The 11,679-nt window shown below is 52.9% G+C and overlaps 1 protein-coding gene across 1 annotated transcript; it reads right to left on the reverse strand.

The window, feature by feature from the left end:
- Positions 1–358: 358 nt before the first annotated feature.
- Positions 359–11,221, reverse strand: ELP6 (elongator acetyltransferase complex subunit 6). The gene is made up of 7 exons (XM_054594829.1): positions 11,105–11,221; positions 9,366–9,444; positions 7,970–8,040; positions 5,412–5,530; positions 3,819–4,020; positions 2,164–2,310; positions 359–1,061 (listed from the first exon to the last, which is right to left on the reverse strand). Exons 1-7 carry the CDS (start codon positions 11,156–11,158, stop codon positions 933–935), a joined length of 801 nt encoding a protein of 266 aa, XP_054450804.1. The 5' UTR covers positions 11,159–11,221; the 3' UTR covers positions 359–932.
- Positions 11,222–11,679: the final 458 nt, after the last annotated feature.

Consider the following 11,679-nt stretch of genomic DNA (forward strand, 5'->3'; position numbering starts at 1 on the left):
TTCCAGTGTGGCCCAGAGGCACCAAAAGGCCGGACGCCCCTGCTAGTAAAGGACTACACCTGGCGCCCACTCCGAGATGACCCTGGCCGGGGGGCGGAGTGCGGCGAGGTGGCACCTACCAGATGGCAGGGCAAGGGCTCGCCTCCTGTGGTTTGTACGGGGGAGGAGGCCCCCACTCCTCGCCAAGGCCCCAACCTGCCTGGCGGCAAGAACATTTCTTACACCCTCACCAAGGCCAGAAACCCAGCCCTACCTGCGGCCCCACGTGACCCCCACCAGGGCACCCGGCCTCCGGTGGCCAGGCCCCACAGCACCGGGGCGGGGGGGGCGAAGCGGAGAACTGGGTGGGGAGCCTGCCCCCGTTTCCATGAGCGCTACCCCGCTGGCGTGGACGTCAGAGCCAGGCTCCTGCCCCGCAGCCTTGCGTGTCCACACCTGTCGCAGCCTCTTTCCTCACTGGACTGAGGAGGAAATACCATCACAAGACAAAGGTGAAAATTAAGTGAGACAATCCACAGGAAGCAACAAAGTGGGAACTCACTTTATACCACCCATGATGACCCAACCTGTCCCCTCCAACGCCTGCCGCCCAGGACTGTGCCCTGGCTGGCCCACTCATACCCAGCACAACTCTAAGGCACAGCCACCAGCAATGGGCAGTTGGGCTCAAGCGTGTTTACAGGGAAGGCTCCAAAGGACCCCTTTCACCCGATCCAATGCCTCACTCAGCAGAGGCGGGGTGGCAGATTTCTTGTGTGTTTTCTGAACGAGGCCTGGGACACAGGCACACGTCACAGCACTGCCCAGCCATCGCTGGGTCACAGTCCAGCCTGAAATGCAGCTACAGAGGTGTGAAGACACATCCCTGCTCGGCTGCTTCATCCTCCACGTCCGGCACAGCCCACGGGAGCTTTGTCTGCCCCTCGGTCAGGTCACAGGACTGCGGGAGACATTCCTTTGGCGAAAAAGGACACGTTCTTGTCCTGTATCTTGTACTGGTAAGTGAGGCTCCGGTCCCGCTTGGTGGCGGGCTCCGACGGTCTCCGCCACAGGATCCTCAGCTGCGGTGACAGGGAGGAGAATGAAAGAGGCGGCCCCCGCCCGCTCAGCTGCCCGCTCCACTGTGAACCCTGCCTGACTCCCCTGTGACTGTCACCTGGGCCTCCATGAGATCACTGGCACACGTGCCATGCAGTAATGGGACTGACTTCCAAAACACAGCCATTACCAGCTAACTAAAAATAAAGGTTTCCCATCTGTTACAGGGGTGATACATGCTCATTACAGAAAAGGAAGAAAAAAGTCACCATGAAAAAGCCACTGGAGAATTTTCGGGTGTCCTCCTTTCATCTTTCTGCTACATACATGGTTCAGTGCTTGTTGGCTGCACTAATTTTGGAAATCAACACCTTAGAGTTTGCACATGCGATTCAGGGGCTTAGGAAGGCCGAGTGTTTACATGGGGACATCGCAGCTGACAAGAATGCTCTGGGGAACCTCCGCTACGGCTGTGCCCCCGCCCACGTGCACACAGCATTTCTGTGAGGCCTTATTTCCATTCTTGGCCCTGGCTGACTCTGGGCCAAATCCCGCCCACCCTGAATGGGTGGAGAGCAGCCCACGTGAAGTGAACCTGAAAGCTGGGGGCGGGGCCTTGGGGTAATTCCAAAAAAGAAGGTTCAGGAGGCAGAGAACCACCGCAGCCCTTGGCAGGGACAAGCCCTTACCTCCCTGCCCGGGCAGACCCGCCCCTCTGCCCGCACGCTCCCGACATGGTGGGGGGCAGCAGCGGGCGGCGGCAGCCCTGGGCCTCAATTTTAAAAGGAACAGTGTTGACCTGAATGTACAAGGTGTGCTGTCATCCTGCCAAGAAACTGTGTCACAGTGGGCCCCACATTCCACTCGAGACAGCCGCCTCCACTGCGGTCACACACGGGCCCACTGTGCGAAACCCACACTGGCGCACAGGGAGGAGCAGCCTCTGAGCAGACTCTGACGTGCGTTCCCCTCAACTCCCAAGGGTTCCCTTCCAGCTGCTAGGGCTCCCAAGCAGACAAGCCCACAGCCCAGCACTGCCCAGGACACCGTCCCATGCGAGGTCTAGACTCAGGCAGACGCAGACAGCCCGCCCCCCAGCAGGATCCTGGCCTCACCCCTACGCACCTGCCCATGCACGTCCCTGCAGAAGCCGGTGGCCAGGCCCTCAGCACGCAGGATCAGGTGGCTCTGGTGACTCAGGCCATTCAACAGGATGTCATTCTCCTCATCCTCGGCATCTCCACTGTCGTGCACAAGCGCCACTATGTTTCCCTGCAGCAGAGACACAGGATGGAACCTGCTCCTGACTGGAGGGGACACCAGGATCGGGGGCACTGGGCTCTCTGCACCTCCACGCCCTGCACACTCTCTTCCAGATCAGCTTCCCCACCGCCGCTGCGCCCTCCAGCTTCGCGGGGAGGACCCCTGCCTAGGCTCCACCCCCTACTGGATATCCAATCACCAGCACATCCAACCTGGACTTCCAGCTCAGGTCACCTACAGCTCAGCCTGTGGTCCCCCTTAACATTATTAAGAAGGGCGGCCTTTCTGCAAGTGTTAGCTCATCCCTGTCAAAAGGGGATGCCACGAATAAGAAGTCCTTCCATGAGACCACTGTCCAGTTGTTAAAAAGAAGGAAGGAGGTCTCTGTGTTCTGTTAACGGGTAATGGACACCAAAAAGTACTGTGTGTTATGACATGAAAAGATGCGCCACCGCACAATGTGACAGTAGGTGGTCTGTCCTGCGCCGAAAACTGCAGGAGCCCACCACACACGCGGGTGTGTTTGGAACCGCACTCTCGACAAGTGTTACACTGGAGGGAGGGACACAATGCCTTTGTGCTAACACACCCTTTGTGCTGTTTATTTCTTCTCTTCTTTTTAAAAACTCCAGGTTTTACCTTTTCAACCAAAAGAAATGTTTTCACAAAAAGAGGATGGTCGCGGGCCGCAGAGCAAGCTGAGCTCACGTGGCCCTTTCACACTCGCCCCCGCGCCCGCTGAACCTGTCCTCCAGGCCCCGCCACGCTCGCCGGGGCACCTGGTTCCCGGGCCCGCGCTGCCGCCGGGACAGCCGCAGGAGCTCCCCAGCCAGAGTCCAGGGGCACCTCACACACAGCAGGAGCGCAGCCCGCACTGCAGGTGAACGCACCCGGCTAACGCAGCCCCCCCGCCCCTGCTCTGCGCCCGCAGCCTGACCACACCGTGCCAACGTCTGCGGCCCCTGCCTGCTGCCCTCTCACCGAGGCCACGGTGGGCCAGGCGCTGTGGGTATTAGCAGCTTCGTCTCGCTGACCTCTCGCAGGTGGGTTCCTGAGAGGCAGACACCATAGCCATTTCTACTTAGGCTGGCCCACCCTTCTTACTAAAATCCCTGTTATGGCCAAATCTCTATTTTTGCCTAATAACTTGACAATCAAGGTTACAACCTACACTTTATTCATCTCATTACCTCCGCTGACCTTTTAAACACACTCAGAGGGATGGTGACTTGCCCCCGAAAACACAGGCAGTGCGTCAGGGCTGGGAACACGCAGCACCGCACACGGCTGGCCCTTAAGATGGCGCTCATCGTCCCTTTCATGGCGAGGGTGTTATTTTCCAGCAATGGCAAGAGGGGAGAGCAGGGTGGCCTGACCAGAAGGTTTCTGGGTCTGCCAGAGTATCGCTCAAACCCCAAGCAGGTAAACAAAAAAGGTCACTGCTCGCCAGTGAGGACTGGACCTGCCGGGCCCTGAGCAGCCCCAGGCGGGAGCACGGCACGCAGGCGCATCCGTACCTGCAGGGCGCAGCACACAGTGGCTCGGCAGTAGTGGATGAAGTCCAGCACGGCCACCGCCCCTGCGCCCAGGCTCAGCAGCACGCTGAGGTCGTCCACCAGCAGCACCGGGCACCTCCAGGCAGCTTCCCCATGGCCTATGGGCGTCAGGGCCTCCCGCACAAACTCAAACAGTGGCTGCAGGCTGCTGGCATCGGTCTCCCTGGAACGCAGGGCGAAAGTCACCGGAGAGTTCACTCTCTCTGCAAGTGTTTCTCTTGGACTGAGCAGCATCACGGGGAAGGGCTCGGGGCATCCAAGAACTGGAGCACAGTCCCTGGCACCAGGGAATCCATGACTGGTTGGCCAGAAGAGGCACGTGTGTGCACGTGCGCTTCACTGCAATTCAAACACTCCTCAAGGCCTAGCAGGCACCAAGCACTGTCCTACACACTGGGAACACAAAAATAAACAGCTTCCCAGGCCCGTAAGAGCAGCCTCTCAGTCCAAGAGGGTAAGGTACCTAGAAGGTTAATTTGGAGAGGGCAGGCCGGAGAAGCCTTTCCAGGAGGTCCTAAGTGGGCAAAAAAAGCTGAACAGCAATTCGGGTGTCCCGGTGCGAGGGACATTGGTCTAAGGGCTGCTCGTGTGTGTAACAGAGTCGACTTGTTTCTGGACAAGCTGGTCCTGATACCTCCCTCTCCCCAGCGACCACCTCTGGTAGTTTTTTCCCAGAAATAGAGGCTCAAAAAGCACCAGGAACACAGGGCCCAGGCACCTTGCCCACTGCCCCACAGTCCAGGGCTGGGTCTCCCTAACAGCAAGGGTGACAACCACCCACAGCTAGGGGCCAGGTGGAACCAGGCCCATCACTCAGACAAAGACACCAGGTTCAGAGATGCCAGGGGCACAGGCTCAGGGCACAGGGCCTCTGGCTCCTCACTGCGCCCCAGCCATCGCACAGAGCTGCACCCAGCAGAGGGCGCAGGGGGAGAGTTCCTGTAGCCCCCGTAGGGTGGAGGAAGGACAGCAGCCAGGCGGGGAGTGCGCACAGAGCTGCGTTTGTGCCTGATGCTCAGGAAGGATGAGAAGTAGGGAACCCGACCTCAGAACACCGAACCAGTGGTCAACACCTGCTGCCAGTAAGTACACTGTTTTAGGCTAGTGGGCCATAAGTTCCCTGTCCCAACAGCTCAACTCTGCTGTCACGGTACAAAGGAGCCACGGACAATATGCAAACAAATGAATGTGGCCATTCCAATGAAACTTCACAAAAACAGGGAGCTGGTGCTTGGCCTGTAGTGTGCCGACCCCTGTATCAAGCCAAGAACAGAACAAAGTGTGCTAGGGCTCTGAGCCAGGGCAGGGAAACCAGCAAAGCATGCCGTTCCACCATATTCTGGGCAAATAACGCTCCCTACAGCTTTGGGACAGCCGTCCACCCTCTGGCCCTTGGTCAGAGCCAAGGGCTTTCCAGTGATGCTGCAACACCAGGGACGGGTCTGACCATGAAGCCAGCTCTGCCCTCCCACCCGCGGAGTGGAAGGACCCGCCCAGCAACCCTGGGCTGGTCCACCAGGTGAGCACGGCCAAGCCGGAAGCAGGCTGACTGACCTGAGGAAGCGCAGCGGGTGTGGCTCCTCTTCAGCCCGGAAGAAGATGTCCACCGATGACTTGAGACCCTCAAGGAACACGAGCTGCCCGCGCTCCTGTGCCGAGGTCAAGCTGACACCCTACACACAACAAGGAGGAGGGTCACTGAGTTACTGCCCCTTCCAGGGGAGCCCATCAGAGGCTCGGCTCCAGCTCACAGAGGCCACAGAACACACTCCAAACTCTGCAAATGTGCACCTGGCCCCCTCCTCTTTCCCCAGGGCATTCCCAACCCACAATTCTCATTCCATTTTCAGATGTGTATTTACATCTAATTGTCACTTTTTAGGAAAAACTCACATCTTTGTTTATATATTTATTTTTATGGTTACTCAGCACAGGTTTTTAATTTACAACAGTAATACAGTTTCCTTTTTAAATACATGTATATTTTTTTTTCGAGAGAAAGACAGACATCAGTTTATTGTTCCACTTCCTTATGCATTTATTGGTTGATTCTTGTACGTACCCTGACTAGGAATTGAACCCATGACCTTGGTGTATCAGGACAATGCTCTAACTGACTGAGCTACCTGGCCAGCACTTCGATGCATGTATTTATAAAATTAAGCACATTTAAAAGCAGTAGGTAAACAACTACAGGGTAGGAGAATGACAGTCTCTGCTGCAACTACTCAGCTCTGCTGTTGTAGAGGGAAAGCAGCCATAGACAATTTATAAACAAATGGGCGTAACTGTGTTCCAATACAACTTTATTTATAAAACAGGGGAAACAAGCCGTAGTTTGTCAACCCTTGCCCTAACCAGAACTTTTTAAGATTTTATTTAGCCCTGGCTGGTGTGGCTCAGTGGATTGAGCGCCGGCCTATGGACTGAAAGGTTGCCTGTTCAGTTCTTGGTCAGTACACACGCCTGGGTTGTGGGCTGGGTCCCCCGTGGGGGGCGCGCAAGAGGCAACCAATCGACATCATCACACTCATCACACATCAACATTTCTCTTTCTTTCTCCCTCCCTTCCCCTTCTCTAACAATAAATAATTATTTATTTATTGTTATTTACTGTTATCGATTTATTGTTAGAGAAAGGGGAAGGGAGGGAGAAAGAGAAAAACATCGGTTGGTTGCCTCTCACACCTCCACCCAGGGACCCAGCCCACAACCCAGGCATGTGCCCTGACCAGGAATCGAACCAGTGACCTTTCAGTTAACAGGCTGGTGCTCAATCCCCTGAGCCACACCAGCCAGGGCGAACCAGAACTTCTTAAATATGGTTCTTCTTGAACCACTCAATTAAAAATCTCTTGAGACATCTGATTAAAATGCAGATCCCTGAGCCCCGCTCCAGACTTTCAGAACCAGAACTTTTGGGGTGAACCCAAGAACCTGCATGTCAGCAAACATCCAGGGATGGTGACATAATCTGTGTGTGCAGCCACTGCTTTATCTGTGCCTCAAGAACAGGTCTCCCTTGCTCTCCTTCCCACTAGTGCTCTCCACGAGGCAACACCATCAGCTCCAACAGCCGCCCGACAGAGGGACTCCTGATCATCACCTTCGCTCCTGCTCACTACCATTCTACCCACTTAAGTGCAGAATCTCACCAAGAGTGTATGGAAGTGTGTGGAGTACGGAAGCTCACTCTAGGACTTTGCACACCCAGTACTGTGCAGACCACCCCTGTGTTGAGGATGATTCCAAGGTAATAGAAAAAAAGCAGCCTATCTGGACAGGAGAGCACACAGCTTCCTCATGCAGAAACACCGATGCTAAGGCCCCAGAGAGACATGCTTCACAGGCCGGGAATGCAACATGTGTTCTTGACACAACTGCCCTCACAGAGCTCACGCTGACCTCTAACACAGGAACTTCCTCCTTGTCTGCAAAGAATTCAAGAGAGTCCACCCTTCTCTCACCCTCTCACTGATTTCCCTGCATCAAAGAGGCAGTGACCTGGCCAAACAGACTGGCATTTCATAGATCACTGCTGAGGGGCGCCCAGGTTCTCTCCCTCGCTGAGGCTGGTCCACCAAAGCAAAAACGAAAACCTCAGGAAGTCCACCTGGTCACAGGTAGTGGCCCAGGCCAGGCCAGGAGTCTCACCAGCCTCTTGGCCATCACATTCTTGCCTGCCTTTATCTAATGAGATGAGGTGAAGGTGACAAAGGTGCCCCTCCCCACATCTGGGTCCTACGCCCTAGACTGAGGGAGACAGGGTGGGAGCCACTCAGCTTGGTGGCAGACCAAGCTATGATCTCCTACCCAGCAGGACCAAAGTTAAAGCCCACAATGAGAACGAGAAAGCCTTAACTAGTCCAGAATCGGTGCAGATGGGTTTGATTAATTAACAACAAACCTGGTTCTATAAATTCTAAATTAACATGAGGAGATGCTACCTAACCCCTTCAGATAAAGGGTTCAGGGTCCCACGACTTCCTTAGTCCCTCCCTTGCTAAGTTCTCTACTACCCAGATAGGCAAGCCCGGCCTCAGAGCACACCGACATATGTGTGACACACATATTCACTCAGGGACCTTAGCATGGAGGTCTAAAATACTCACCAACTTCTGTCCCACTATATTGTAGTGACTGAAGGACTGGACAAGCGCCAAAAAACAGACCTTACAATTAGCTGGAAAACAGAATAAATGGATTTGAATAATATCTATTTATAATCAGTCTTGTATATTTCATACCTCTGGAAACAAAAGCATTGAGGACCAGAGATCTCGCAACCTAGTATATCCAATTTGATTCTAAGATGCATTTTTTGTTTGTTTGTTTTAAAGATTTTTAATTATTCTGAGATGGGAAGGGAGGGAGAAAGAGGGAGAGAAACATTGGTGTGTGAGAGAAAAAAATCAACTGGTTGCCTCTTCCATGCCCGCAACTGGGGACCAGCCTGCAACTCAGGCACATGTGCTGACTCGGAATCGATCAGGTGACCTTTTGCTTTGTGGGATCATGCCCAACCCATTGAGCCACACCGGTGAGGGCAAAGAAGCAATTTTTTCATACTGGATAATTATATTTTTTTTCCACTGAGATGTACTTCTGTTAGACGTATTACTAGGCACTTTATTTTTCTCTATTGTAAATAAATTGTGGTCTTTAAGAAATTCTGTTTTAAGTGGTGGGGGGTAGGCAGAGACAAATGTATTTGAAAAAATAAATTAAAATAAAATTTAAAAAACAAAACAAAAAAAAAACTGCCACATAGAAAAAAAAAAAAGAAATTCTGTTTTTCTGTTCGTTGTTAGGATATAGGAGTGCAATTAATTTTTAAAACTGGTCCTATATCCAAGAGGATACAAAGAAAACACAAAGAAGTCCTAGCTATCTTACTAAACATAATTCTAATAATTTATCTGTAGATTCTCTTGCTCTTTCTCTGCTGACAATAACATCTTCTACAAAAGAAAATAACTTCCAAAGTTGTAAAGTATTGTGACTAAAAGTGCCAAAGGTCACCCTCTGTCCTGGAAAACCCAACAATTAAAGTGATCAGTATGGCTCAGTAGGGCCTCAAGGAGAACCAATCAATAAATGAGTCTTTTTTTTTCTTTTCCGTTTAGCTCGTTTCTTCTTCTAAACTATTTCCATAGATCAATTACAGGGGCCATGCAGCTTTCTTCCCTGTGCTCTTTAGGAAGCACTTCCTGCCAGGGCAAAGTGTCAATGGCTGAGTGCCCAGAGAACTCAAGATACGCGGGGACTGAGAAGAGAGTCAACAGGAGGCTGCAAAAGGGCCACAGAGAGGCAGAACTGGCTCAGTGGGTGGAGAAGGGGAAAGTGGGGCAGGTGTACAGTGAGCACATGCCACTCCTTGGCAGGATGGGGTAGTTACCTAATAAACACCCAAACCCCGACTAGTTACTGCTATTCCCGTCACTTCCTGAAACAGGCTCCCCTCCCCACCTCAGGTTCCCTTTTCTATAGCATCAATGAGTCCCATACCTTTGAGGTAGAAGGAGAGAAAGTGGTGCACAAGGAAACTGCCATCTGTCTTAGCGTCACAGAGTAGAGTCAGTGTCCCCTAAAAGTTAAGAGGAGCACAAAAAGGTGAGTCAGACTCCCTGGAAAGAGGTCAGTCGACTGTATAAATCTAGTTAATTGTGCCCACCCCTATGTTTCTATACCTTAAGAGTACATATGTATGTATATGTGTATTTACATAAATATGTGCACATACAGGTATATAATACATATGTACACAAATACACTTAAGACTACTAAAAAAAGTCATCACAATAATGGAAAATCCAACAATTAAACTGATGAGTATTAAGTCGTTCATTATTGGCAAACATATCTCAGCTTCCACCTCCCCAAAGACAGGGAGCAAAGTCCGTTCTCTTCCCCGCCTCCTCACCTAGTAACTCAGGGACCTGTCTTAGGGAGAATGAGATACAGAACAAAGGAAGCTTTTATCATCAGAATCCAACGCAAATCATTGCCTGCCAAGATTGGAAGGGACCTTCAAAAAAGTCATCTGATCCACCTTCCTATTTCTAATTCCAATGTCAATTCTGTCCTATAGGACAGAGGGAAGAAGTGGTCCTGACAGAGACCTCCAGTAACAACGCTCTCCTCCAAATGGCCCTTCAGGCAGAGCTCTGATCATAGAGATCCCTGGAGCAACCTCTAAAGGTGGTCTCTGCAATGCCTGGCTGCCCTGACCCAGCCACCTCTAGCTCCCTGCCAGTGAAAGGGAATGTCAAGATCAAGTGGCATTCTGCACTGCTGTGATTTTTTTTCCACTGGTAAACCATAAAAGATCACACTATCAGACTTTGAGGGTTACTCCCCCCGCTGTCATTTCCCGGCGCCCACTTTGATTCTCCATTCTCTCACTCTGGCGCTGGGTGGAGAATGTCAGTGGTGCAGGTAGTAATTGGTAAGGTAGCTAGCGCCACCTGCAGGCTCGAGCAGGCAAGAACTGCTGGGCAACTATATAATTTGCCCGGCACTATGGGGTCATCAAAGGGCTTTACACACATGATGTCTTGGCTGCCTGGAGGAACTTATCATTTCATTAGGAAGACAAAGGTTATGAAGTAAACCAGATATGTTCCTGGGAGAGGTAATCCCTGGGCTAAAATGAGAAAAATTTCGAGGTGCGCAAAGTGCGGGAAGAAGAGGAGAAAACAGAGTTGTGCCAAAGGTGGACTTGGCACGACGCAACGCTGGCTGAGAGCAGCTTGCAAGAGCACTATTAGACACCATGAGAAGGAAGAGTCTGAGGGGCAGCGGCGTTCACCGCGACCCACCGAGTGCTCCCGGTCAAAGGGAGACTCAGAACGGTTAAGAAGCTGGTCCCCTGTGAAGGGTGGAAAATCAAACTCTTCTCCTCTCAGGCAACCTTCTCTGGGAGCCGGGACCCCCCATTGCGGTGAGCATCCACTGGGCTCCCGGGTACACAGTTGTGAATGTAGCCCTGCAATGCCTCGGGCATGCTTTCTAGGAACTTTCAGGGGCACACTCGGGCTTTGAGAAGACGTGAGAAGGTCCAGAAAACCACCCTTCCGCAGGTCCTAGTGTCCAGTCCCACCCCCGTGTCTTCCCTCCCTGGACTATTAACTCCCAGGCAGAGTCATGCCTATGGACGTATCGTCTATCCTACGGCCCCGCGTTCACTGCATTCGAAAACGTGTTCTTCCGCCACGCTCCTGGGATCCGCCCGCGCGACTAATTACCTGCTCCACTTTGTCAGGCGTGGTATTGAGAAGGTTATTGAGTTCTGGGAACATTCCGAGCGCCGGGGACTGGCGTTCTAGACAAGGAACTAAAACTACCGTGGGGACCAGGGAGGATGGAGGAACGCGCGCCCGCAACGTCGCTTCAGAGCGCCTGCCGCAACCAATCAGGAGGACGCCTCGACCTGGCCGCTACCGGCGCACGCTCAATGACGCGCTTCCGGCCGCTGTTCTCCGGGGCGTTTGGCCGAGGTGCTCCCTAGGGCTGCAGCAAGTTTGGTTCCTACTATGTGGGCCTGCGGCGCTCGAGCCCTCGCGGTGGGCCCTGTCAAGGCCCCATGTAGTTGGATCTGTTCGTCTTTCCCTAAGCCTCCCTCCCTCCGGCTTCCTGCCTTGCAGCAGTTCAGTCCGTCCCTCCACACGTGCCCTTCGAGCTCATCCTGTGTGTCCCACAGTGCTAGAAGCTTGGGCTGCATGGGTGAGCGAGAGGGGCCCAGGTGCCCGCCCTTACACAAAGCAGAAAACAAATGGAAATACTTGTTGAAAAGTTCAGTGGGGTAGGAGTAGGTTTCAGG

This window comes from Pteronotus mesoamericanus, unplaced genomic scaffold, assembly GCF_021234165.1.
Source record: "Pteronotus mesoamericanus isolate MK-2021 breed Mesoamerican mustached bat unplaced genomic scaffold, CSHL_Meso_final scaffold_533, whole genome shotgun sequence".
Classification (NCBI taxonomy): Eukaryota; Metazoa; Chordata; class Mammalia; order Chiroptera; family Mormoopidae; genus Pteronotus; species Pteronotus mesoamericanus.

Coding starts and splice junctions, on each gene's coding strand:
- ELP6 (XM_054594829.1), bottom strand. CDS start 11,158: ATGTTCCCAGAACTCAATAACCTTCTCAATACCACGCCTGACAAAGTG. Junction 2,311..3,818: donor CTGTGTGCTGCGCCCTGCAG/GTACGGATGCGC, acceptor TCTCTGCTGCAG/GGAAACATAGTGGCGCTTGT. Junction 1,062..2,163: donor GCAGGGACGTGCATGGGCAG/GTGCGTAGGGGT, acceptor CTGTCACCGCAG/CTGAGGATCCTGTGGCGGAG.